This window comes from Artibeus jamaicensis, unplaced genomic scaffold, assembly GCF_021234435.1.
Source record: "Artibeus jamaicensis isolate MK-2021 breed Jamaican fruit bat unplaced genomic scaffold, CSHL_Jam_final contig_484, whole genome shotgun sequence".
In the NCBI taxonomy this organism is placed as follows: Eukaryota; Metazoa; Chordata; class Mammalia; order Chiroptera; family Phyllostomidae; genus Artibeus; species Artibeus jamaicensis.
Window position 1 is genome coordinate 3,047,754 of NW_026521859.1, and position 25,264 is coordinate 3,073,017.

At 44.8% G+C, this 25,264-nt stretch overlaps 1 protein-coding gene across 1 annotated transcript; it reads left to right on the top strand.

The window, feature by feature from the left end:
- Positions 1-8: 8 nt before the first annotated feature.
- LOC119059743 (glutathione S-transferase A4) lies at positions 9-22,467 on the top strand. Its single transcript, XM_037159556.2, has 7 exons — positions 9-4,780; positions 12,474-12,580; positions 13,739-13,790; positions 16,356-16,488; positions 18,554-18,695; positions 20,578-20,709; positions 22,202-22,467. The coding sequence occupies exons 2-7, from the start codon at positions 12,494-12,496 to the stop codon at positions 22,322-22,324; spliced, it is 669 nt and encodes a 222-aa protein (XP_037015451.2). The 5' UTR covers positions 9-4,780; positions 12,474-12,493; the 3' UTR covers positions 22,325-22,467.
- Positions 22,468-25,264: the final 2,797 nt, after the last annotated feature.

Genomic DNA, 25,264 nt, shown 5'->3' on the forward strand with positions numbered 1-25,264 from the left:
ACGGTTGGAAGTAGTCTTTTCAGCCCTGCCCCCAGCTACTGGTTCTTCCCACAGGCAAACATAGTTACCATGTGTATATCCTTCCAGTTAATTTTGATGTACGCATAAGAAAAAATAAGTATATATTACTTCTATCACCCAAATGTTCATTTACAGACCTGAATTTTTTCCATTTCAGACTAAAAGGATGGTTTATTCATACCGCAATACACATGTGTTGATTTATGGCTCAAATACTAACTGAGCACCTATTATGTGCCAAGCAAGGTTCCAGGAGGCAGAAACCTAGAACACGGTGCCTGCTCTACAAAACTTGACCACACAGAAGGGGAGAGAGATGTGTAGACAGTGGAAGTAATTTTGGAAAAGGAAGAATCTAATAGAAATAACTAAGGAAGGCCAAGTTTTTGGTGAGGGCTTGCAGAAGAGACACATTCACCCCTTACTGCAGGAGGGGGTTTTGCTCATATTTGAAAAAAAAACAAAAAAACAAAAAAACAGTCCCGAAGTGATCGTTAATGCCTGTCCCAATCACTGCATGGGCCTTAGTGTTTCATTAGGGAAAAATCAGCTGCAGACATCCAGGTCCCTGTCTTCACACTTTCACAGTGGAGCACTCCGGTGTCACTCTGACATTTAGGACCATTGGAAGAGCAGGGGCTTGGTGTCGCGAGAAGCTGTGGCCCAGGCTGCTGCTGCTGCTGAGGCAGAGGCCCAGGCTCCAGCCAGGATCCAGAGAGTAAGAGCCAAGAAAAAGAAGCCAATGGGGGAGTGTGTAGTGAAAAGACTCACCCTTCCCGAAGGCCAGACCACAGACAGGTCTGACCTTTGCTTCTGGGAGGTGATGTCTAAGCCCTTGGAATGGCAGGCCTGATAAGAGTGTCTTTGTTTGCCTGTGGACCTTGAGCCAGCCAGATAGTAACAATACCACGTACATACGGCCACGTATGTACAATAAGGCCACGCACATACGTAGGGTGGGGGCTTTGGGCCCTGCTGTGTCAGCTCAACTCTGGAGGGGCTGGACATGGGTCAGCCACGTGGGCAGTCAGGTAGGCCCTCATGACGGAGCCTCCAGTAAAAACTCTGGGCTCCGAGCTTGGGTGGGCTTCCCAGGTTTACAAGAATCCATTGTCACACGTGGTTGCCAGGGGGAGTTAATGCCATCCACCAGAGACCCCCCAGAGAGGACATCTGGAAGCTGCGTGTGTGGAGCGCCCCCCAGACCCCGCCCCGTGCCTCTCTTCCCCCCGCTGATTCCCGTCTGTATCCTTTGTCGGTAATAAACCAGGGCTGTGAGTGTAACAGCTTTCAGCGAGTCTTGTGAGTTCTTCTAGGATTGTCAAACCCGAGGGCATTTTTTGGGCGCCCCCTTGAACTTGCAGTTGGTGTCAGAGTGAGGGTGGTCTTCTGGCCTGCTCTTTCTAATCTCTTTAGGGATGAGAAACGTTTTTTACTCATGTGAAGGTTAACCTACACATGGGAACCAGCCCTGGACTTGATAACACCCAAGGGTCTGTATTATTGAGTCTGGGGGACGGCAGCGAATTTGGGCTAATTTACAGTGCCACTGTCTGACAGTATTAATTTAGAGGCTGCTGCTATACAGACCTTTAGGCCATTTTGTAAACATTGCTCTTTGGGTTTTAATTCTCTTGGACACAAGGGGGCACTCCATGCCAGCTCTTTGAGGAAACCACCCGGGAGGAAGTTTGAATTAGAGGACTCGAGAAAATAAACTCAAGAGGCCAAGCTTTTTCCAACCAACAAAGACAGATTCCCATGTCTTTCCTGCTCATGGTTACATGACCTCAAATCGTGCAGTTCAGTTCCCTCATCGGAAACAAGTTCCCGTCCCGCCTTAGGTGTCATTACCCCAGTTCAACCCAGACTCCTGCCTGCTAGTCTCAAACCTTTCCCCTCTATTCCATGTTCATGAGACACCAGACTCTGGTGCTAGATAGAGTAAGAGGTCAGGCTCTGGGCCATTTATCCTCAAAAACATCGGGGCTGGACCCAAACACGTGAGACAGGGAGCACAAGCAGAGGGGTGACATGAGGAACAACGACTAGAATCCGTATCTGTGGCAGGTGAACTAATGGGGGTAAAGGGCAGAGCCACATATAAATGCAGCAGGTACAGACGCCCCAGTGTCAGGGACAAAAGGGGAAAAGCTGGATGGCGTGTGGCCCTGGTGTCTGATGGAGGAGGAGGTGCAGCACTTAATGAGCCCTGACCCAGAGAGAGGCTTTGGCAGACTGGCTGCCGCAGGGAACCCCTGACTCCTGCTGCTTGGCCAGGGTGGTCTGGAAAGGCCCACATCCTGCGGACCCAACAGGGCAGAAAGTGAGTTCCCCTGGATGGGGCCTGCAACCAGCAACAGTCAGCCTGGGCTCTTGCATCTGCTGGTGTTCCCTCTTCATCCCATGTGCCTTTTATTCCCCTATGCAAACTGTCTGCCCAGAAGACAGCATGGCGATTTCCTTCCTCTTCTGTCCGCTCTAACAAACGTCCCCCCTAGGGGAGTCCCTCTGACCAGGGGACCGGTGGCACTTCCCCCGCACCTGCCCACCTTTCTCATCATCCCATTTTGTTTTCTTCAGAGCACTTGACACCCTCTGGCAATTTTATCTGTTTAATGAAACTCTGTCTTTGTATTTAAAGGGGGTTCCTTTTAGAAAACATAGTTGGGTCTTGTTTTAGTCCACTCATAGTCTGTCTTTTAATTGGTGTATTTATGACCACAGTTAAAATCATAGTTGATGTAGCCGAATTAATATCTACCCTGTTTGTAAATGTTTTCTGTTTGCTTCCCGTGTTCTTTGTTTTCTTTTGTCTCCCTCTTTTTCTGTATTCTTTTGTTTTAATTGAATATTTTATATGATTCCATTTCTCTTAGCATGTCAATCGTAGCTCATTTTTTAAAATAAAGTTTTATTTGTTGCCCTAGATTTTGCAATATATATTTACAGCTACACTGAGACCACTTGCTGCTGGCCAGGTGGCTCGGTTGGAGCACCTGGCTGGAGCATCATCCCAAACTCCAAAGGTTTGCTGGTTCGATCCCCGGTCCGGGCACTTACCTGGATCGTGGGCTCTGAGACCGGAGATAGAATGGGAAACCCTGACACTGCAGCTGTCACCAGTCAGCACCCTGATTTTCGGGAATCGCTTTGTGACACCTGATAGTAGGTGTTGTGGTTTCCTCCCTTGAGTGGGCAATCAAGGAGGATTGTGGGAAATTGTCTGGGTAGAAGGTTAAATAAAGACTGTATAAAGCCTGTAACCAACTGTTCAGTAGAAGAGACTCACTCCCTGGCCAGAAATGGCCCACTCCCATATTTTGGGATGACGAAGCCAAGAGAACCAAGGCTGAAGCTCCCCTCCCTTTGGTTCCTGGAAGAAATGAGGATTTTGGGAATGGGGGTGATTTTGACTTTGGAACTTGTAAAATATGTGTTTACTTTGGAATTAAATATTTTAGTGTAACTTTCATTATGACTGCATTTCTGCACAGAATCCTTAATTGGCAATAGGCAATTCTTGACACTTTCTGTATGATTAGAGTCCCTATTCCTTTTTTCTTTTATCTCCTGATGATTTGGCCAAAGGGCTGGGAGAAGGGAAGGGATTAACTACAAGAAGAAAAGAAAGAATTAACTTGGAACTTTTGAGATGATCCCTAACATAGTGTTTTTTTTGTTTGTTTGTTTGTTTTTTTGTCAAGTGGTTATTCACCTTGGTTTACTGTGTTAAAACTGTAAATACAGCAGATCATGACATTCCTCACCCACTGGATTGGGTTTTCCCTGTCTTTTTGTCTGGCCATTTCAGTAGCTGGAAGGTGTGGGCCGTTTCAGGAGCTGGTCTCGCTCTAAGTGGATCCTGACCCTCAGGTTTGCCACTTGTTTCCCTGGACAGTTTGATGGTTGGTATTGGTTCTGGTGGGTGGTTCCCATTCAGGCTTTCTCCTGTTTCCCAGAATAGTTATCAGTGACGATACCGGAAACTTTTCCTTGCTTGCTTTGCTTACCTTTGTGTGGCCCGTTCAATCGTTTGTAGCCACCAAGCGCCTGGACCCCTCTCCATCTGCAGCAGCTCCAGCCTCGGTCGGGGCACGGGCAGGAGGCGACTGAGTGATGTTTCTCCCTCACGCCCGGGTTTCTCTCTCTCAATCTCTCTCTCTCCTTCCTTTTGTAAAATCTAGAAGCATCCACAGGTGAGGATTAAAAAAAAAAAGACCACTTTCAAATACACTATACTGCTTCATAGGTAGTGTAGGTACATACTTGTATAACAGAGTATTCCCAGTTCCTCCCCTCTGTCCCTTATAACATCGCTGTCATAGATTTCACTTATCCATAAACTGTAATCATCTGCTATATTGTTGCTGTTATTATTTGGACACATTGTATTTGTTTATCTATGTATACCGTCTGTCTTCCCCAACTAGACTGTAAGCACCGCAGGTGCAGGAATTGGGTCTGTCCTGCCCACCATTCTCGAGCCAGGGCCTAAAACAGTGCCTGGCGCAGCGTGGTTCTCAGTAAATATGTGTTCCATGAGGCAGTGGAGTCCTATTTTCTCCTTCTCGGGGTAACCTGATGTGCTATCAAATACAACAATGGATGTAAAGTGAAGCCCCAGGGGTGTGTACAAACTTGAATACTCACTGGCTAATCCCTTGAGCAGGCAGAGCTTTCAACTGGAACGATAAGGGTTATAAGCCCTCACTTCATGCCCCCACTGCACCGGAGACAAGAGCTGGGAAGAGATAAGGTTAGTGGTAAAATTTTCATACACTCTTCTTGGGCTTGGTTGGATAGTTGCATTTTGGAGCCAAATTTGCAGCTTATTGTCAATTTTTGTAACTCTGTGGTTAATTTAATGCCTATATTTCTAAACTTGCCTGTATTGATAAAAGGAACAGATATTTTTTTTCTGCAGAGTAGATTCATAAGTGATAATGAGATGGCAATTGTGTATCTAGACCAGCCTTTTCAAGACTTTCCCTGCTTATGCATGCTATACATAACGTCAGACATTAACATCCTCCACACCGACATCACACATCAAATGTAACTTTAGAAATAAGTGCTTGCGAGTGAGTGGTATTTTGGTTGGTTGGTGACATAACAGGCTTTGCAGAACTTAAACATTTATGAATTTTTGAGCCATTACATTTTGCCTTCTTAGGCAAATCTCATATTTCCTACATAGCTGAAAACACAGGCGCCACCTGGCCAGGTGCTAACGGGTAAACCAAGGCTCCTCATCTAGGCAACTGCTGCACTGAGCCTGGAAAGTCTAATCCAGGTGATCTGCCTCGGGCCCTGCACCCCCCGGGGAACGGCCAAGGGGAAAGGCAGGAGTCTCTAGTCTCCTGTGTCTCAGGAGACACAGCATTTCCCTAGGACTTGCCCCAGTCTTTAAACAGCAAGGGGCCATGTGGCAGCACTCTTTGCTTCTTCTCCAAAGAGCCTTGATGACCTAGGGAGGTGAAAGTCTCTTTTTTGGCTATATCTTTCATTTCAGTAAGTTTATAAACCTTGGGGGTCTATGTCAACCTCTGTGAGTTTGGGGAACATGAGTCAATCCATTAGACCTTCATGGAAAGGAAACTTAGGTTCTGAAACTGAAATATAAAGCTTTTTGGAGGAAATACTTCTCGTGTGAGCTTGCGATAGAGCACCCCCCCTTCAGATACTCTATTCCATTGGTAACCCCACCCCACCCCACCCCACCCAGGAATATTGTTCGGCTATGTTTGTATATTTAAAATTCCATATAAGTACTGGCACTCATTTTCAAAGGAACTACTGTCATGGAGACTTTCACTTTGATAAAAACCAAATAATTAATATTTTGAATCTAAGTAATGAAATGTTTGATGTTATGTCGCATATTAGCAAAACAGAGAAATAATTCATAATTGAGTAAAAACAGACAAACTTTAAAGCTGCACTGAAAGTCTTGGTTGTGCTCTGAAGCATTATATACTTAAAGCTAAAATAATGCTACCTCTTCACAAACTAGCAAATTAAAATTCTGGGGGGAATGCAGGGTTATCTGGGAGAATGTTTTGTCTTAGTGACAAATTTTGACCTGCTGTTTGTAATGCATATAGACCATTCTGATCCATTGGAGAAGCCAAAGTCAATGTTAAAGTCATTTCTATTGGTAATAGATTTAGAATTGACATCTTGTATTCTGGCCTAAAACATCTGCGAAAACTGGCAGCCCCTTCAAATCAACCCCTTAAATTTTTCATGATCAAGGCAATAAAGGCCTGCTTTTTGACTAACTGTTCAAATAAATGTGAAAAATGTGTGTTGTTTTGCCTAAATTATCCAGAATGACTGTTAATATCATCAGTAAAATTTCACCCCAAGAAGACTGGCTGCTTTCCCAACCTGTGTACACAGCAGATAGGGGCTGAAGGCAAAGAATGAAGACCAGGGAAGAGAAACAAGATCAGAAAGACTGTTAAAGCCGGAAGAAACAAAGGCATTGTCTACTTCTGAAACAAAGCTTCAGTTTGCCGATGAGGAAGCTGACCTGCCCTAGGGCGGCAACGCACTGTGCATATCCATTACTTTGTTAAACCTGGGAATCGAAGGAGGCCTCACTTAAAGGGGGACCAGAAAAATGATCACACGTGAGGAATTCACTGAAATTCCCCCCAATCTCTCTGCCCTTCCCCTCCTTTATTCCTAGCCACCCACCACTTTGGCACGCCACCACGTGCTCACCCTGCCTGCTCAACCTACCTTCTAAACACCGTGTCCTGTGATTTGTGCCCGCCAGCAGTCCCCAGGGAGAATAACTTAGCCAGCCCCACACTGAGTTCCAGCGGCAGTTTAGTTGGGTTTTTATTCTAGACTCAACTTCTCAAACTTTACTTATATATATATATAAGTGCATCACCTGGGGATGCGTCACCTGGGGGTGTTGTGCAAAATGCAGATTCTGATTCAGTAGGTTGGGTCCAGGGACTGAGACTGCGTTTCTAACACACTCCTGGGTGGGAAGCGATGCCACTGGCCCGACACATTTTTGGAGAATGCCTTCCCCTCCTTTCGGAAGCACATGTGAATGCTGCTGCAACCTGGAGATATAGATGTGTGTGCGCTTATGTGTACATGCATGCAGGTGTGTGTGTGCATGCGTCTATACCATGTTCAGCAATTTGCATACATCTTATTTGTATCTCATAACTAACCAAATGAATTAGGAACTTTGAGCTTTGTGGTGGCAATGAAACTGAGGCTCAGAGAGGTTAATATCTTGCTCAAGTGAGAGAGTTGAAGTATGTTTTTTACCGGTGAGTCCCAGGGACTAACTCAGATAAACATCCCCTTTTCTAAAAGATTTGGGGCATGTTTGTTACCTAAGGAGCACACTCTGACTATGCAAAGGTTGTTATGCCATCATCGCTGCTTTCTGCTCACCTGCCTTAGGTGTGGGTACCTGGGGTTCTGGGTGGGGAAACACACCCCACTGCTTATCTCAGGTGAAACTGCACAAGTGAAGTTTGTGAATCCTGGCAGGTGAGTCTCAGTTCCCTGTGTCGTTGGATCCAATGTCGAAGCACCAGGCAGGTCTGAGTTCAGGACACACATGTGGGTCAACATCAGCAGCACAAGAATGAGCTTTGAAGAGATGGGAGTGACTTTACATTCAGCTCAAAGTCTCGGGTTCCAGGTTCTTTCAGCGGCTTTTTCTCAGAGTGTTTGCATTTTGGATGAGTTCCAAAAAGCACGGCTCCTTTGTTTCCTGCCTCCTCACTTCCCACGGATGGAATGAGCATTCCATTTCACCTGTGCTTCTAAGCTTTGACACTGTATTTTTTTTAACAATGAGAATAATTAGGTTTTCTACATGAAGCATATACAAACTTAATCTTCCATATTGCAAAACTGTAGTTTATCCTAGTCTGTTGAAATTCCTTAGAGGTCAAGTATAAGGGATTAAAGGACTTGGTTTTGGTCCTTACCTATAACGCCATGGGGGAGTAGGGAGTAGGGTTCAGAGAAACATTTATGTACAGGCCATGGGCAAAAGTAGGTTTACAGTTGTGAGTATGTGGAACAAGTGTTTATCCTTGTATTATTACGTATTTAATTATTGTATTATTTCCCATAAGAACACCACCTATATACCCATTCTGTAATGCTGTGTTCAGTTCCTCTGTAGCATTTTGTGTTTCAACTGAACACTTGGTTGATTCTGACTTACCTCTGGTTAGTCTGGACACTTCCACCACTGGATGTAAATAGGTTTATAAGGGTTTTGATGGTAGGAACTACATGTTATTTATTTTTGTGTGCCCAGAGTGCCTAACCTAGTACTATATCCATAGCAGAAGTTCAACAAATGGTTGATGTTGAGAGAATGAAAGATCAAAGACAGAAATGTAAGAAACTGGTAGGTATCTCAAAGTGCTCATTGAGGTAACAGCTGCCACGTGTGTGGGTTGGCTCCACAAGAGGTGGAAGAGCTACGCCATCACCCCTGCCTTCTGGGACACTGCCTCCTTGTTAGAATTTTGCAGTGAAGAAGTAGACTTCCGCCAAGATGGAGGCGTAGGTGGAAGCACTGCACCTTCTCACACAACCAAGTTTAAAAACAACAAAGTTTTAGCAACAAAAATGCAGCCAAACCACAGAAAATTGAACTACACAGAAGTCTGACAACAATGAGCCCTTCAGCCAAACCGGTAAGAGGGGCAGAGCCAGCAGAGGAGCGGGGTTGGGCAGGAAGGATCCACAGGATAGACCCGGGCACGCAACCCAGGCATACAACCCAGGTGCACCAGCAGCCGTAGGTGGATCCCAGCTGTGGAGAAGTGGGTGGACTCACTGAGGGCTGACCAAAGTCACACAGTCAAGTGCAGATAAACTGGTGAAGGAGTGAAGCCGTGAGACAGACCTTGCAGGCCCCAGTGGCGGAAAGTGGCAGAGGGGACTGCCATTGTCCCTCTCTGACCTGCCCCCACATATAGCGGCACAAACCAGTGACCTGGGTGGCCCCGCCCTGGTGAACACCTCCTCGTAGATAACAGGCACGAACAGATCAAAACATGGCTCAAGGACAACTCAGAGCCCCAGAGCCAATAAATCTAAGCAATGAAGAAATAGCCAAACTTTCAGATGCACAGTTCAAAACACTGGTGATCAGGATGCTCACAAAACTGGTTGATTATAGTCACAAATTAGAGGAACACGTGAAGGCTAAACTAATTGACATGAATGGAAATGCACAGGAAACCAATAGTAATGGAAAGGAAACTGGGACTCAAATCAAAGGAGCGGACCAGAAAGAGGAAAAAATGACCAAACAGAAAAGGATGAAGAAACAAGAATTCAAAAAAACGAGGAGAGACTTAGGAACCTCCAGGACATCTTTAAACGTTCCAACATCCAAATTATAGGGGTACCAGAAGGGGAAGAGAAACAGCCACCAGTGGAACACTTATTTGAACAAATAATAAAGGAGAACTTCCTCGATCTGGCAAAGGCAATAGACTTCCAGGAAATCCAGGAAGCTCAGAGAGTCCCAGAGAAGTTGTACCCAAGAAGGAACACACCAAGGCACATCATCATTACATTAGCCAAGATTAAAATGGAGAAGGGAATTCTAGAAGCAGCAAGAGCTAAGGGGACAGTCACCTACAAAGGAGTTCCCATCAGACTGTCAGCTGATTTCTCAAAAGGGACCTTACTGGCAAGAAGGGGCTGGAAAGAAGTATTTCAACTCATGAAATCCAAAGACCTGCATCCAAGATTGCTCTATCCAGCAAAGCTTTCGTTTAGAATGAAAGGACAGATAAAATGCTTCTCAGATAAGATCAAATTCAAGGAGTTCATCATCACCAAGCCCTTATTATATGAAATGTTAAAGGGACTTATCTAAGAAAAAGAAGATAAAAAAGATGAACAGTGAGAGGACAGCAAACTCACAGTTACTAAGAACCACACCTAAAACAAAAACAAACTAAGAAGACAGCTAGATCAGGAGCAGAACCATAGAAATGAAGATCACATGGAAGGTTAGCAACAGGGGAGTGGGAGAAGGAGGGAGAAGGTACAGAAAATAAGTAGCATAGATGGTAGGTAGAAAATGAGGGGAGGGCAAGAATAGTATGGGAAATATAGAATCTAAAGAACTTGAGACACATGGTCATAAACTAAAGGGGGGAATGGTGGGGGAGGGGTGTGCAGGGTGGAGGGGAATGAAGGGGGAAATAGAACTGTAATGGCATAATCAATAAAATATATTAAAAAATAAAAAAAAAGAATTTTGCAGTGAAGAATTTTCAGCTGATTCTTGGGGTGTGAGATCATGACAGGTAACCAACCGGTCCCTTCTCTGCGCTCAGTCCTTTTAGCCAGAAACAGCCCGTCCTGGGAGGGGTCGGGCGTGGGGACTGGAGTCCCGCTGAGCCTGTCAGCCAGCCCCAGCTCAGTTCTCTATCATGCCAGTGTGGAATCCATGGGGCCCACCAAGGCCGAGAGAGGACAAATGGTGGCTGGTTGGCCAGAGCCAGCTATTTACGGGACACACCAACATTTGTGGGATTTTTCTAAGAGGTAGTGGCTGGTTATTCACAACTAGAGAAAAAAGTTTCCTTCATTTGGACCAGAAAAGGAGGGTTGCTAGGTTCAGTCCTGCTTAGTTAGCTGAGGTGAGGTTTCCATTCTCACCCTGGGCTGTTAGGGCTCCCTCGGCACTGTTTACGGCTTAGCGGTGAGCGGATGATCCTGGCCCTTGTAATCCAGCTCTGAGTTCCAGAGTTACCTCTGTCCATCCCCCAGGTGCCCTGAGAGTGTGCAAGGGGCAGGTGGAAGGGGAGTGAGGAGGCTGTGGGCACAGGGCCATTAGGTAAAATTCCAAAATACACTTCCAGGTAACAGGGAACCACGAAAACACTCATTATGCTCATAATCCCACAATGAAGGCAAAAACCACACCAGATACCACCTTTTAAATATCTGGTACAATATGGAGTCAGGTTCATGGAAGATTTAGCTCTCTTTTACAAATATCAATTGCACACACAACAAATACTTATAAATCTCACATAAAACTAATAGACAAGCCTATCTTAGCGTAAGAAACTCTAAGAAATGCTAAACCCACTGATAATTTGCTTAAAGAAGCAAGAACTTTATTTGATATGGGTCAGATATTGTGGTATGTATTTTATCTATCACTTTTATTCAATCCTTGGTCCTCACAATAGCCCGGAGGTGGGTGGTGCAACTACCACCCCATTTTAAGGATGAGGAGACCCAGACTTAGAGAGGGGGGCTAAGGTTGAACAATAGTGAGGACCACAGTAAGTGCTGCCTGGGGGAGCTGAGGCAGCCTCCTCATTCCTGGGCTCACCCTGAGGCTTCCAGAGCAGCCTCGCAGCTGCAGTGCCCCGAGCACTGTGCCTTCAGGAGACGTTTCTGCCATTCCCTTAAAGCCTGCATCAGCCCGTATGGCCGAGGGGAAAAGGCAGGAACAGGAGACCCAACAATCCTGTAGCTTCAGGCAGCACTTTAATCTATTCAGAGCACTTTACCTTTATTTTACCTTACTCGATCCCCTCAATCATGGTGACAGGAAAAGGGGTCATTAACACAAAAGCCACTGTGGCTCTGTGACAATGAGGTAGAAAAGTGCTGTCAGGTACACTTGCATCACCACTATACTCTCCTTTTTTTTTAAACCTCTTCCCAGAGTTTTTACTTTACAAAGTTTTATTGTTCAACACTGTCCTTTAAAAGGTGGCAGGTGACCTGGTGTAATTCTCTTCAGTTATAGGTGAGAACATGAAGGCAGACAAGGTTTAGTGAGCTGGTCCTCGGCTCCCCGCCCCTGCCCCCTCGGTGTGGGCCAGGGAAGGCCTGGAGTGCTGGTCCTGCCCAGGGCTGTGCCTGCTCGTCCCAGCACTCAGGAAAGTCCGAGGCAGAAGCGAGAGAGGGAGGTCCCAGTTCCCATGAACAAGCCCAGCTCCTTGCCACTGTTAGAGAAGATGATCTTTTGTAACATTATTCATGAAACCATCATATTAACTCCTTGTTTCTTTCTCAAAATACCAGAGACAGTCTCTCAAATCTAAAGACTACCTTGATATGTATAGTTTGTTTTTTCTTTTCCTTAAATTGTGAGATAGAGCTCACATATGTATAGGAGAGTGCAAAAACCGGTACGTGCAGCCTACAGATTGGTTATACAGGCTAATTACTATTTCAGTTTTAAGAAATAGAATATTATTAACCTCCCAGGATGCCCCATGCTCCCCCGAACACAACCTCCATCCTGCTTTTTTCTAGCTTTTCTTCATAGTTTTACCTACTACGTGTGCACCCCTAAAGGATAGTTTTGCTTTGCCTGTTTTGGAATTGTCATGAACAGAGACACTCCGTATGGTGTGTATTAGTTTCTTCTCTGATTTCGTTTTCCTGACTTGGCTCTTCAGGAACCCCTGAGCCAAGCGTCATGGCAGCCAAGCCCAAGCTCTGGTACTTCCGAGGCCGGGGCAGGATGGAGTCGATCCGCTGGCTGCTGGCTGCCGCTGGAGTGGAGGTTGGTTCTCGATTGGGAAAAAGGAAGGAGGGTACTTGGGGTGAGACTGAAGTGAGCCTCTTCCTTCTTCAAAATTCAGGATGGTGCCTCCAAGCCATACTGACTCTTTCTCTTTCCCACTGTCTTCCTGTGTAAGAAGTGAAGAAAGGCTCATAGTCCTCTGTTTAAGCAGGGGTGGGAGGGTGGAAGCCAAGGGAGGTGTTCCGGAAGCTTTGTCAGGGCTGGAAAGATCTTGGTGGGTCATAAGACAAAGATGAATCATTTCTTGCACTGGGACCAGCTGACTTTCTGGGATCATTCCAGCTCTGCCTAAGCATCTCAGTAACATCGACCCAATGGCTGCCAACTGGAGTCCTAGGCGCAGCTGCAGTTTGGTCTCCCCCTGAATCCTCTTCTGAAGGGTCACCCCAGGGTGATCTTTCCTTAGCTCTGAATTTCTCTCTGCTGACTTTTCCACAGATTTTCACAAACGCAATGGTCTGATTTCATGCAGGGGTAAGCTTCTTCTTCCCTAGTTTAACGCCATCTCCTCTAGACTCATGACCTTCTTTGTTTTTCCCTTTTCCCTTTAAGAACTTCTCTCCTAACACTGCTCACTTTCTCCTACCCCCATCTCAGTGTTTGGGGGACAAACATGTCACTCTTTCCCACAGAGGCTTAGAAATTCCATCGATAAGTGATGATAACCCCACCTGAGTAATGATCTTTGGACCCCTTTCACTGAACATATGAGCATCAAAGAGAAATTTGATTTGATCTGATATGGAGGGAGAATAACACAGAAAAGAGAGGAGAAAGAAAAGAAAAAACTGAAGAGGAGAAATCATTGGGGAAATTGAAGAAAAAGACTAGAGTTTGGAGAGAAGGAAGAGCTAAGGTGAAGAAAGGAAAAAAGTTTGAGTGGGATGTGCCTTAAATTGGCCAGGACAAAAAGGGCTGCCAGTCCTCGGCCAGTCTCAGCTGATCTGCACACACACTGCACCAGAATTTTCAGCTGTGTGGCAGTTGATAGCTTTGTGTTCCCCGGAAGCCATTGGGCATTTTATACTCCGGGCATTTCTCTCTCTCTCTTCCGTCCTTTTTTCCTCCCTCTCACCCTCCCTTCCTTCCTTTCTTTCTTGATCTTAAATTTATAACAATGTCTCTTCCTTTATCTAGTTTGAAGAAGAATTTCTGGAAACAAGAGAGCAATATGAGAAGTTGCAGAAGGGTGAGCCTGGATTCGTTCAATGCATCTTATGGGAAGAAATAGAAAATTTGTTTCTGGAAATATTCATTTCATTATAGAACACAGCACTCTAGAATGATGACTATTAGGAAAGGCGCGCAGTGTGACCACTAACACCAACTGCCTGTTCACTGTGTTCCTGGCACAGAGCTAAATTTGTCATCTGCAGTGTCTCTTTAGCTTTCATACAAGCTTATCAAGTAGGTTAGGACCCAGATCCTTATTAGGTAAGACGGATGAGTATGGGTTGCTCAGTGCCAGTCGGTTCAAAACTGCCCATCAGCACTGAAGCATCCTCTAATTCTTAAACAATGATCCAGGAAGTTGAAGGGGAGGGAGAAAAAAGAGAGAGGAATTTGACCTAAGATGTTCCCTAGTGCTCATCATTAGTATCCACTTGTGCTCAGCAGTTTTAACAGATTAACTGAAATCATTTTATCAGGTCACATTTTAGAATCAAGATAATAGAAAGGGATCAAAATGTCTTTAATCCCCACAATCTTCAGAAAAATTTCTCACACTGAGAGAAAAGACTAGTACTTTCAAATTTCTAACAGCCATTACATTATTTTTCTTATCTAAGGAAACCTGGGTATCTGATAAACATGTTGCTGATAAACAATCATGAAACTGACAAATTATTTTCTTAAGGAAAATGTTCAACCAGTGGTCAGAGGTCCTGCCATTTACAAACTGTATGACTTTGGTCAAGGCCTTTAACTTCTCTGCATCCTGTCTCTTTAAAATTTTTTTAAAAAATTATAGTTGACATAAGCATCCTCTTTACCATAAAATTTAAATAATGTGTATGGTTGTAGATGGCAATACACCAGTTGATCCTATTGAGCAGAGAAGGCCCACTTACCCCTTCCCTAATTCTTGTCTAGGGACTTCATTATCTGGACTCCCCCTGAAGCTCCTCTCCTTTATTTCAGCCCACTTTGCCACACACAGGGACAGTCACTGGTGCAGGGTAGGGCTTAAATACTTACATACATGTTGAATGAATAAATGACTGTATCTCCATAATCTCTTCCATGACCACTCTGGCAGCAGTGCTCCCTAAGAGCCTCTGAAATCCTCCAGCCTTGTCTGAGACAGGGATGCTGCAGTTGCACTTGGGACACCCTCCTGGCCAGTGCTGTTACCTGTGACCAGAAGGCAGAGAGGGACAGCGGAAGGATCATGGCCCAGGAGGCAGCGGGCCCACTTCCGCTGGCTTAGCTGTCCCTGACTCTGTGAGGTTGGGCAAGTCACATGTGCCTCCCTTGGTCTCCACCTGATCATCGTCTAATATATGAATGAATTAAATTAAATGATCTCAAACATGCTTTTCTGCACTCTTAATCTGAGGATTTTAAGAAAGTCCTTCAGAAGATCATTGGGTCCTGGTTCTAAATTGTATCACTCATAAGCAGCACAGCACAGCTTTAGAAGTTCCTTCAATATTGAACAAATGTAGAATGTTTAGGAAAATGAGGTTTTGAAGTATTAATAACAGTATTCATATTTCCAAAGCATGGCTACCAACATAATCTTATTCCTACTCAAAGGAACTCACTAAGACGGGCAGGACAGGTGGTATTCCAGAGCAGAAAAGAAGCTCAGGGAAGTTAGAGACTTGCCTAAAGCCCTCCACCTAGACAGGGACACTGGCCCCTGAAAGCTGTTGCTGGTCCCTGCACTGCCATTCTCCCCACCGCCTTCTGCCTCTAACTAATCAATTAGCAAAGTAGTGAAATTGGAGAGATCACCTGTGGCCTTTGCCAATGCACTAGTGAAGTCTGGTTCCTATTCTGGGTCAAATTCCCTAATCTGGGTAATGTACAGGTGTCAGTGAAATTTAAAGGCTGTTCATTTCTTCAAGGCCTCATGAAAAGAACAGTATCTGTAGTATATTTTTAAATATAGTATTTATCTAGGCAGCCACTCACAAAGAAGAAAATTGGATTTTACTAAACATCGACTTGACAGTATTTAGTATTTTACTAATGTTACTTCATTCCATCCTTTCAAAATCCTGCTAGATGTATAATATTATGACTTTAGAGAAAAGGAAGCTGAAGCTGTAAGTCATTTACTCAAAATTACATGGCGGAAGGGGCCAAAGCTGACATGCAGGCCCATGTCTGCCTGGGTTCTCACTGCCACTTCCCCCTGTTGCTGTGTGGACCCCGAGTGATACCCCAGGTGCTTTTTAAAGAATTCAGACGCCCAGACGCCACCCTGAATCAAAATATCTGGGAGGCGGGGTGAGTATTTTTAACAACCCAGCTCCCCCAGGTGATTCTTATACACCCTACTCTTTGAGAACCAGCCATAGTAAATGTAGAAAGTCCGAAATAATAATGACTACCCAACACACAAAAAATGCATGAAACCATCCAGCAAATCTTAAATTTTCTATTAAGCAGATGGAAGGCATTTTCTCAAAGAGCTGGGGTCTTTAACTCAACACGTTAGATGAAAACTATAAATCATCCAATAAAATTAGAAGTGACAGCCATAGAAGGAGTGCATCATAACCTTTCTTTGTTCAAATCGCAGATGGATGCTTGCTCTTTGGCCAAGTGCCTCTGGTCGAAATTGATGGGATGATGCTGACACAGACTAGAGCCATCCTCAGCTACCTGGCTGCCAAGTACAACTTGTATGGGAAGGACCTGAAGGAGACAGTCAGGTACCATAGGATACCTGTTCATGCCCGTACTTTGTTCTTACCCAGGCCTCTGTAGGTGGCACCTGAAACCTGGTTCAGGTGTAGCCTTTCAGCCTGCACTGAGGAGAGAAGGCTAGGGGAACAAAGGGGAGATGTGCGCTTGCTATACCAGCATGACTTACGCTTAACTCCGAATAAATACGCTAGACTTCTCCTGTTACTACTCATAGCAGTCTGCATTCAACATTCTCATATTCTCTCCCCACTCCCAACAAAATATCTTCTCATCAAATGACCTGGCATTCTACATGAAGGTGGAAATGGATGACTTAGTAAAAATATCAACCATTTGTAGCAATGACCTATGACCACAAACAATGCTGTGTAGCATTTCTTAAAGTCCAGTGACTTAATCAACAAGCATTTATTATTCCTCACCAGTCTATGGGTCATCTGGGTGGTCACATATCTGGGCCGGGCTTGACTGATCTTGGCCGCACTCACTCATATGTCTGTAGTCAACGAGTAGTCAGCCAGGAGGCTCTGGTGTTGGGTGGTGGCATCCTGAACATGCCTCATGACTTCTAGGCAGGGCTCTAAGAAGGACAATGAAAACACGCAAGGCCTCTTAAATTCTAGGCTCGAAACTACTACCTTATCAATTCCACCTCATTCTATTAGTCAAAGCAAGTCACAAGGGCAGCCCAGGATACAGCCCCCATCTACTGATGGAAGAAACTACCAAATTGTATTACAAATACCAGAGGGTATATGTAGCTATTTGGGTGATTAGTGTAATTTCATAGGAGCTATATAGACAAGACAAAGCAAAGACAACTATAAAATTTTATCTGAATTTGGGATCAAGGGGCATTTTCAGTGACCCCCTTATATCTCATCACCATAAACATGGCTATGACTCAATGGTCCATAAACATAGAAGACGTGGTAGAAGAAAGGCCCAAGCTCAATTGTTCGGAAAAAGGAGAGAGCGTTACATACAAATGAGCAAAGTTCATAAAAAGAGGCAGCTCGCCCCAACATTCCCAGAGCTTCACCTTTAAAACTGACCTCATCTTTCTAACCTGCAATCCCAAGGACGTACACCAAGAGAAGCAATTTCAAACACACTATGAATAGAATCCTTTTATAACAATGTAAAGAAGTACTAACATGCAAAAGCAGTCTGTTTCTCATGGTTTCAATGCATGTTTTTTATTGTTTTTTTTAAAATATCCATGGCTTTTTTCCAAGATAATGTCTTAAGCTATAGATAGCATCACTAACATTCTTAAAGGTATAAACTTTAATAGACTAAGCGGGCTAGATGTCAATCTAACAGGAAAGAAAATGGATTTGTAACTCAGGACAAGGAAAGTAAATTATCCTTCTATACTCTATACATGTTAAAGAGGAAAACAAAGATAGGAAGGCGATTCCACTTGTTGGACAATTAGCACCCAGCGGGGGTACGAAGACACAGGACCCCCCAGTGCCTGTGCAGACTGTTTTCAGAGACCGCGAGCACAGTGTGACTGGACCGATAGACCAAAAGAAAGGGTAATGTATCCACTATTATTCGTTTTTAAATAACCTTTAAAAAAAGTGTTCGTCAATGACAGGAAAATTGTAAAAAGAATGAAAGGAGCTTTTTGTCTGACCTGACTAGGAAAGTAAACTCCTTTCTCAGTTGGCAGGTCAACGGAAGATGTGCTAAGTTGCGTATGTATCTTCCAAGTGAAAAGGTCCTGGTACGAATTGTTTTGCACTTTTGGTAAACTTCATTCAGTTCACTCTTTACACCCCTAATAATCTAATTATTTGTTTATAAAAGATTTCCACTCAGAGGGACTCATCAATTCTTCCACATATCCCTTTATTCACTAAACATTTCCAGAGACCCTACTCTACCATGGTCACTTGGCTGGCTCTGGTTTCAGAAATCATTCCTGAACGTGGAAAACAAGAGAGGGGAAATTGAAAGTCATTTGCCCCAATTTCTAATTACACCATAGAAGTTGCCGATTAGGAAACCCGCACGCACTCGGGGCTGCTTCTGGGAATGAGTCCCGCCATGTTTTGTCAGGATCAATATGTATGCCGACGGCACTCTGGACCTCATGATGATGATTGCACAGGCTGCCTTCAAACCCCCGGAGGAAAAAGAGGAGAACGTTGCTTCCATCGTGACCAAAGCTAAAACCCGTTACTTCCCGGTGTTTGAAAAGGTAGGCAACAGAGATCCAGTCTGGACAGCTGCGAGGCCTCACCCAGAGGGGACCAGCAGTGTGGTGGGTGCCCTGATGCTCCTGCGACCCAGGATGCCAGTTGACAACAGCTGCATGCTCAGATCTTGGAGGCGTAGAGGACAGGCGGCGGGGGGGGGCATGGAGCTGACTTTGTGAGAACCCTCCAGTTCTTCTCTGGACCCAGAGAGGAAGTGGGGAAGGGAAGGGAGACACTGGCAGGTATGGTCCAGACACAGCAGTTCCTACTTCTCTTCCCAGGCTGCAGGGATTTAGGACTTACCACTTTCAAGTCCTTGTTTCAAGTCCTGGTCAAGTTGTTGACAAGAATATTTAAAAGAGTATCTGAAAAGACAGAGATCATATTAGAGCTTTTCTGCATTTGAACTAAAGCTTTAATAAGGATTCTAAAATAAACGACATAATTACGGAACGTACAACAAAACCGAATTAGAATAAACCCAGTGCACTGAAAGGCATTTCTGTTTTGATTGAAACAAAAACGATCAGCTCAAGATCTCATCACCCCAACTTCACTGTGTCAGAAATTTTTGAGGCTTAATACTGTTAGCTAATCATGCCTCAATCAAGAGACAAAGCCTCTTCAAGTCACAGAACTTGTCTGGTTAGGTTCCCGACCGAGAGGGCCATGTGCCATGTGGTAAAGACTTGCTAGCACAGGGTTCCATAAATACTGGTTTGCAGCACAAAATTATTCTGCGGCATAATTCAAAATAGTTCCATCTTAGACTGAAAAAGGATCATTTAATTTTGACTGAAGGATAATGAAGAGTTCTACCAGAACCTCAGAGTTCTAGACAAGCAAGTTCCTGTTTATCTGAGGATAAGGTACAGTGATATTCAAACATTTCCCATTAAAAATAAAAACACCTAGTCTGATTATTTCAGTTACAGCTTTATCATACTACAGGTTTTTAAATCTGTGTGCCTAATCCAGCATTTTAAAATGTCTAAATTATTTTAAAATATTTAAAATAATTCGTTTGCTCAAATCAGGACCCAACTCACATTCATTCCTTGTAATTAGTCAATTCATAGTATTTTAAGCCCCTATTAATTGCAAGCTCCTTTTTCCCCTCTCGATTTCTCTCCTCTTTCCTCTCCCATTCATCTTGCTGAGTTTCTCACAGACTGGATTTTACCAGTCACAACCTGCTCTTTTATTCCCTAGATTTTCTGTCAATCGGAAGTTAGAATTAGAAGCTTGATAGGTTCAGATTCAATGTCCTTTGGTCAGACCACTTCACTGGTGGTGTTGTGCAGGTCATTAGGAAGCACATATCTGGTTGTCACTCTTCTTGTGACTAAGTGTGACTGATGATCGATGCCCAGAGCCGCTGATTTATTAGTAGATGCAAATGTTGACATCCCAGTCCTGTCAGCTACTCCTCATTTGTCAGCTGGAACCCTGTCATAAATGACTCCTCCCCTCATAATATATTTGGTTACTCTGGGGTATGTTTTTTTTTGTGGGAAAGTAGGATAAATGCTACTTCACCAGGTTTGGGCTTCTTGTATCCCATTGGTGGCTTATCTGTACTTATGTCTCCCTACACGGGTGGGTACACTGTCACTTAACCAGCTCCAGTCTCATAACAGGGTACCTTGTTCTGGCACTTCGCCACCCAGGACGTCTTGATAACCACCGACAAATTTCCCCAAAGATGGTGCTGACTCACAGCAATGCGTGGGAGTGCTGGTTTTACCCTGTCCGGGCCAGCATTCTGGAGGATTACCAAGAAAAAGATTCTTTAGCAAATTTGATCTGTACGTGCATTGTGTTTAGCCAGGCACAGTAGTCTTTATTTTTATTTGATATTCTTTGTAATTTTTCATTCCACAGATTTTCGAAGACCATGGAGAGGATTTCCTCGTTGGCAACAAATTCAGCTGGGCAGACATACAACTGTTAGAAGCTATTTTAATGGTGGAAGAACTCAACGCTTCTGTTCTCTCCGACTTCCCTCTGCTAAAGGTCGTGTGTTTCATTCACACAAAGCCCAGGGGGGTGGGAAATGAATAAAAACACAGATTGAAATAAAATGTGCCTCACAGGTCAATCTCAAAAGAAACTTAAGAAGACTGTTTGTTTTAAAAATCATTATTTTATTCATTTTGGTAATTTTCTCCTGCTCACAATATAAGATGGTTAGAAAAGAAAATCCTACAAAGGGAGAAAGAATAGACTGTTTTGATTTCTAGCATAAACATTTAGTGCATTTTTCATTTTTGTGGTGCTTTCCATTGTTTGTTTGTTTGTTTACTACTTGGAACGTTTTTTCCCCCGAGGAAGTAAGGATAACGAGTCTGTCTTTGTGTTTCCTTCCCACCTACCAAACACCTCTGCTCCCCACGGTCCCCCTGACGCCAGGGCCCCCTGACGTCCCTGGGTTGCCAGGAGCGTCTGCGTGGGTGGCTCTGACCTCTCACTGAATCCTGCCTGCCTCTGTCCCAATTCCTTAGAAACATTTTATCTAACACATGACCACCGGTTTTATAAAAATAGCCTTTTTTCTCATTATAAAAGAAATGCAAGTTTATGTGGCTACACTATATATTTGTATAAACCAAAAGGACAAAACCTAATCATCTAAATATGATTATATCCTATTATTTTACCTTTTGCTCCCCAAACAGGATCACACTAACACATTCCCGCAGCCTGCTTTTAACATTGTTTCAATGATCAGAAATATATTTACATGCCAACAAATATTCTTCTGCAATATAGTTTTATTTTGTTTTCATTAGGCAGTACAGTCACAGCTTTCTGAGAAACCAGAACCATGTAAAAAAGGCATAAATGCAGAAGCCTCACTCCCACCACTGCCCTCCCACCCTTCCACTCCCGGGGTCCTTTTACTGCTTTCCTGTGCAGGCGCCCGCTGTTCCTATTTGTGCAGACAGAGCAAGAATGAGTGCATATTTATCCCCTGTTTTTCTTAAGCAGTGCCCTGAGCATTGTTTTCCCCTAAACAACGCATTCTAGAAATTTTCTCCTGTCAGTGCAAGGACCTTCCTCTTTCCTTTTATATATAACATCATTATGAATTGCTGGCTTACAGTTTTTTCTTGGAAACCCATCTTATTTCTAATTTTTCACTGTGCTAACATTCTTATAGTTATTCCTTTGATAGAATCCTTACTTGTTCCCTTAATAACAAATTCCTAGAATGGGAATTGATAGGCTAAAGATTTTTTTCTGAGTTTTAACATGCACTACCTAATTGTGACAGTGATTTTTAAAAAAAAATAAGATCATTTAACTCAGGCTATACGTACCAGCAAGTGTCTTACGCCTTCCCAAGAGCATCAGCAAAGATGCGTTGAGGCATGAACTCAGATTCAACTCGCTGGGCTCCGTACGCTGCTGGTCTAAGCACCCTCCTCTCAGAACAAAGTTTTGAATTTTCTTAAAGGTTGTGACCATTCTCGAAGCCCTGATTTTGCTCTTTCATTTGTTCCAGGCATTTAAAACAAGAATCAGCAACATCCCTACGATTAAGAAGTTCCTGCAGCCTGGGAGTCAGCGGAAGCCGCCCCCGGACGGCCACTACGTTCAAGTGGTCAGGCACGTTCTGCAGTTCTGACGGCAGCAGGTCTTCATAGCAAACGGTCACGGTCCCATCGCAGCCACGGCGGTGCCCGAGCTCACGGTAGATTCTAGGTGTAAAATGTCTGAAAAGAACAAAAACACCCTGTCATCAACAGCAAATGCCCATTAAACGCAGAATGAAACCATCTGGATTGGTGAGCATTTTTAAGCTTGTCAACTGTGGATGACGGTTGCAGCTTATCTGAGGCCAATGCACAAGTGAACAGGAGGCTGGTACCTGTCAGGCGGTGGCCTGCCTGGGGCCCTGTTCTTGCTGTCTGTCTCCAGATCTGATCCACTGGGGAAAGGGTGAGCAGAGCTTTGGGGGACAGGATCTTTCCAACACCCACCCTGATGCCCTACTTGGAATAGGAAAAAGTGGCGAGTGATAAACGGTCGGGAAGGGAATGGATGATGCTAGTAAATCCTAAGGTGGGGGGGGGGTGTGTGTGGCGGACAGAGACTGTCCTGGGAACACCATTCTGAGAGTCTGGTTACAGAAACAGCAACCGGCAATTAGACAGCCCTATCCCACCTAACTCGGCCACCAAGACTGGGTTTGCTTTGGTGAAATCATTCCAAGTAACACTGAGATTAAGATAAAACCAATGAATATTTATACAAATTGACCCAAAGATTCTCTCTATTTCATACGTTTTTAAAAATACATTTTCTTTAAGGATGATCATTGTCTTCACGAGTTGTGGAAGCTCAGCTGACGTCAGGGCCCTGGGTGGGGGGTGGGGGAGCTGAGAGGGGGTGATGTCACAGGCACAGACGTGGGTCCTGGTGGGCAGTCGCTGGTCTGGAACTGGGCTCCTGCCGGTGGCTTGGGGTGCAGAGTCCACCAGCTCTAAACTGCAGCTGGACATCCCGTCCAGGCTTGAGCTGATTGTGAATGTGTGTCCATGTGCATCCTTACTTATGACCTGATGAATGTCTCACCAGCCCTCGGGGCCACCCCAGGGCAGGACCTTCTGACACCACACACTGCCCCAACTCATTGAGATGATGGGCTGACTGACTCGTCAGCAGAGTTATGACAAGCTGATCCAGTCAGCACCCCCCACCCCAGTTGCCCTGAGGTCCTGCTCCCAGCGGGGTCAAATCCCAGCCTGGGGATTCCATTTAGCTAATCATCCCTTGTCATTCCCGCCCTAACAAAGCCAAGGCCAACTAACACGTGGTGAGTAAGACAGAGGGGTAGAAAGGGCTTCTCAGGGGAGACTCTGCCCTCCGACGCCCGCTGTGTGAGATGATTTTTTTCCTCTGACTTCCATCAGAGCCAAGACTCTGATCTTGTAGAAATTAAGTGGAAAAAGAAAAATAAATTATTTTTAATGATTCAAAATTGTGGCCCAGTTCATGGTAAATAATTAATAGTTTAGGCTTATATAGTGAAAAATAGAATCATCCCTCCCCTCCATGCCCCAGGTAGTTTTAAAAAACAACCACTTCCTAGTTTTCCCTCCTTGCCCAGCTACCTGAACAAGCTCCAGGCCTGGCCCCAAGCTGGCACCCTCTCCCCAAGAACACCCCAGGGGCAGCCGGCAGAGGCACAGCCGGCCATAGTTCATAGTGTCACCAGTCAAGCCAGCTCTCAACCTCACTCCACTTTTCTGGCTGGGATTTTGTGTTCATCACAGCTTTTTTAGAGATTTTTCTCCGGGGCTGAACGTGTGTTGGCCCGCCATCAGGAACATTCTGATCCTCCCAGAAACTACTTTCTTCTTCTAAAATAACATATCTCTGGTTTATATACCTGTGTCACGTGTGTGTGTGGTAGTAAAATATGCGTAACATAAAATTTACCATGAACTCATTTTTAAGCCTGGCCCTGCTATTCATCTCAATAGCAGAGCGGGGTCCAGGGGTGGGATGAAGCCGCGGTGCTTTCAGACTGTACATAACGGGGAGGCTGGTGCCGAGGGGCGGGTGGCATGTGGAGCTCTCCAGTCCTGCTTTAAGCAGGGTTACTCACTCACAGGGCTGTAATGTCCCTGGAAGTAGCTGCTGTCTCCCAGTAGTCTAAACGTCCCCCCACCCTCGTCCCTCTACAAGTGCAAAAGAATCCAGTCATTTAGTCAATTCAATTGTTTTTCCTTTCAGGACTTGGTGGTCAAATTTAAAACTACAATTTGGTTGCATGTGTTACTCCCAGAAGGCATCATAGAGAATAGCTTCATGTAGTGATAAAGCATCCTGTCAAGTGTGAAACAAGACAGAAGAATTGCAAGGCTGGAAAAGATGCTAGAGTTGAATCGCATGACACCCCCAGAGACACATCTACTCATGGGGAGGGACAGCCCTGGTCTCTATCAGTGTGGCCCCCAGCCAGTAGCACCTGGGATGGTGTTAGAAATGCAGAGTTTCAGGCCCTGCCCCGGAACCACTGGGTCAGAATCAGCATTTTAATAAGATTGCCCTGTGATCCGTGTGCCTGTTGAAGTTTCTGACACAGGTTTGTGTTATTGTTCATCTTTCCAAGTCTTGGCTCTCTAGGCAGAAAGCCATTTTCCCCAGGTGTGGGGGTTTCCTGCCTCCTTTTATCTCCTACCTGCTGTCTACCCTATAGACTCCATCCAATATTGAGTTTAAGGGCAGCTTCAGGGCCCGGCCTCCAACTCCAACCAACCAGACACAAAAGGCACTCAGGACTAGTGTTGTTAATTTTAGGGGGGGTGGGGACGGGATGGGGACGGGGGTGGGGGTGTGGAGGAAGGCATCCAGTTAAATTCGCATTTTAGGTAAGCAACGAGTACTTTGTTAGTATTAGTATGTCCCAAATGTTGCACGTGTCCTGTATTTTATCTTATCCGGCAGTCCTACTCGGGAATCCAAGTCCTGGGCTGCCCTCTCCACGCTCGCCCATCTCCTGCTTTATGTCTGAGACCCTTGCTTTTTTCCAGGGGTGGTGCCTTTGGTACAGGCTCTC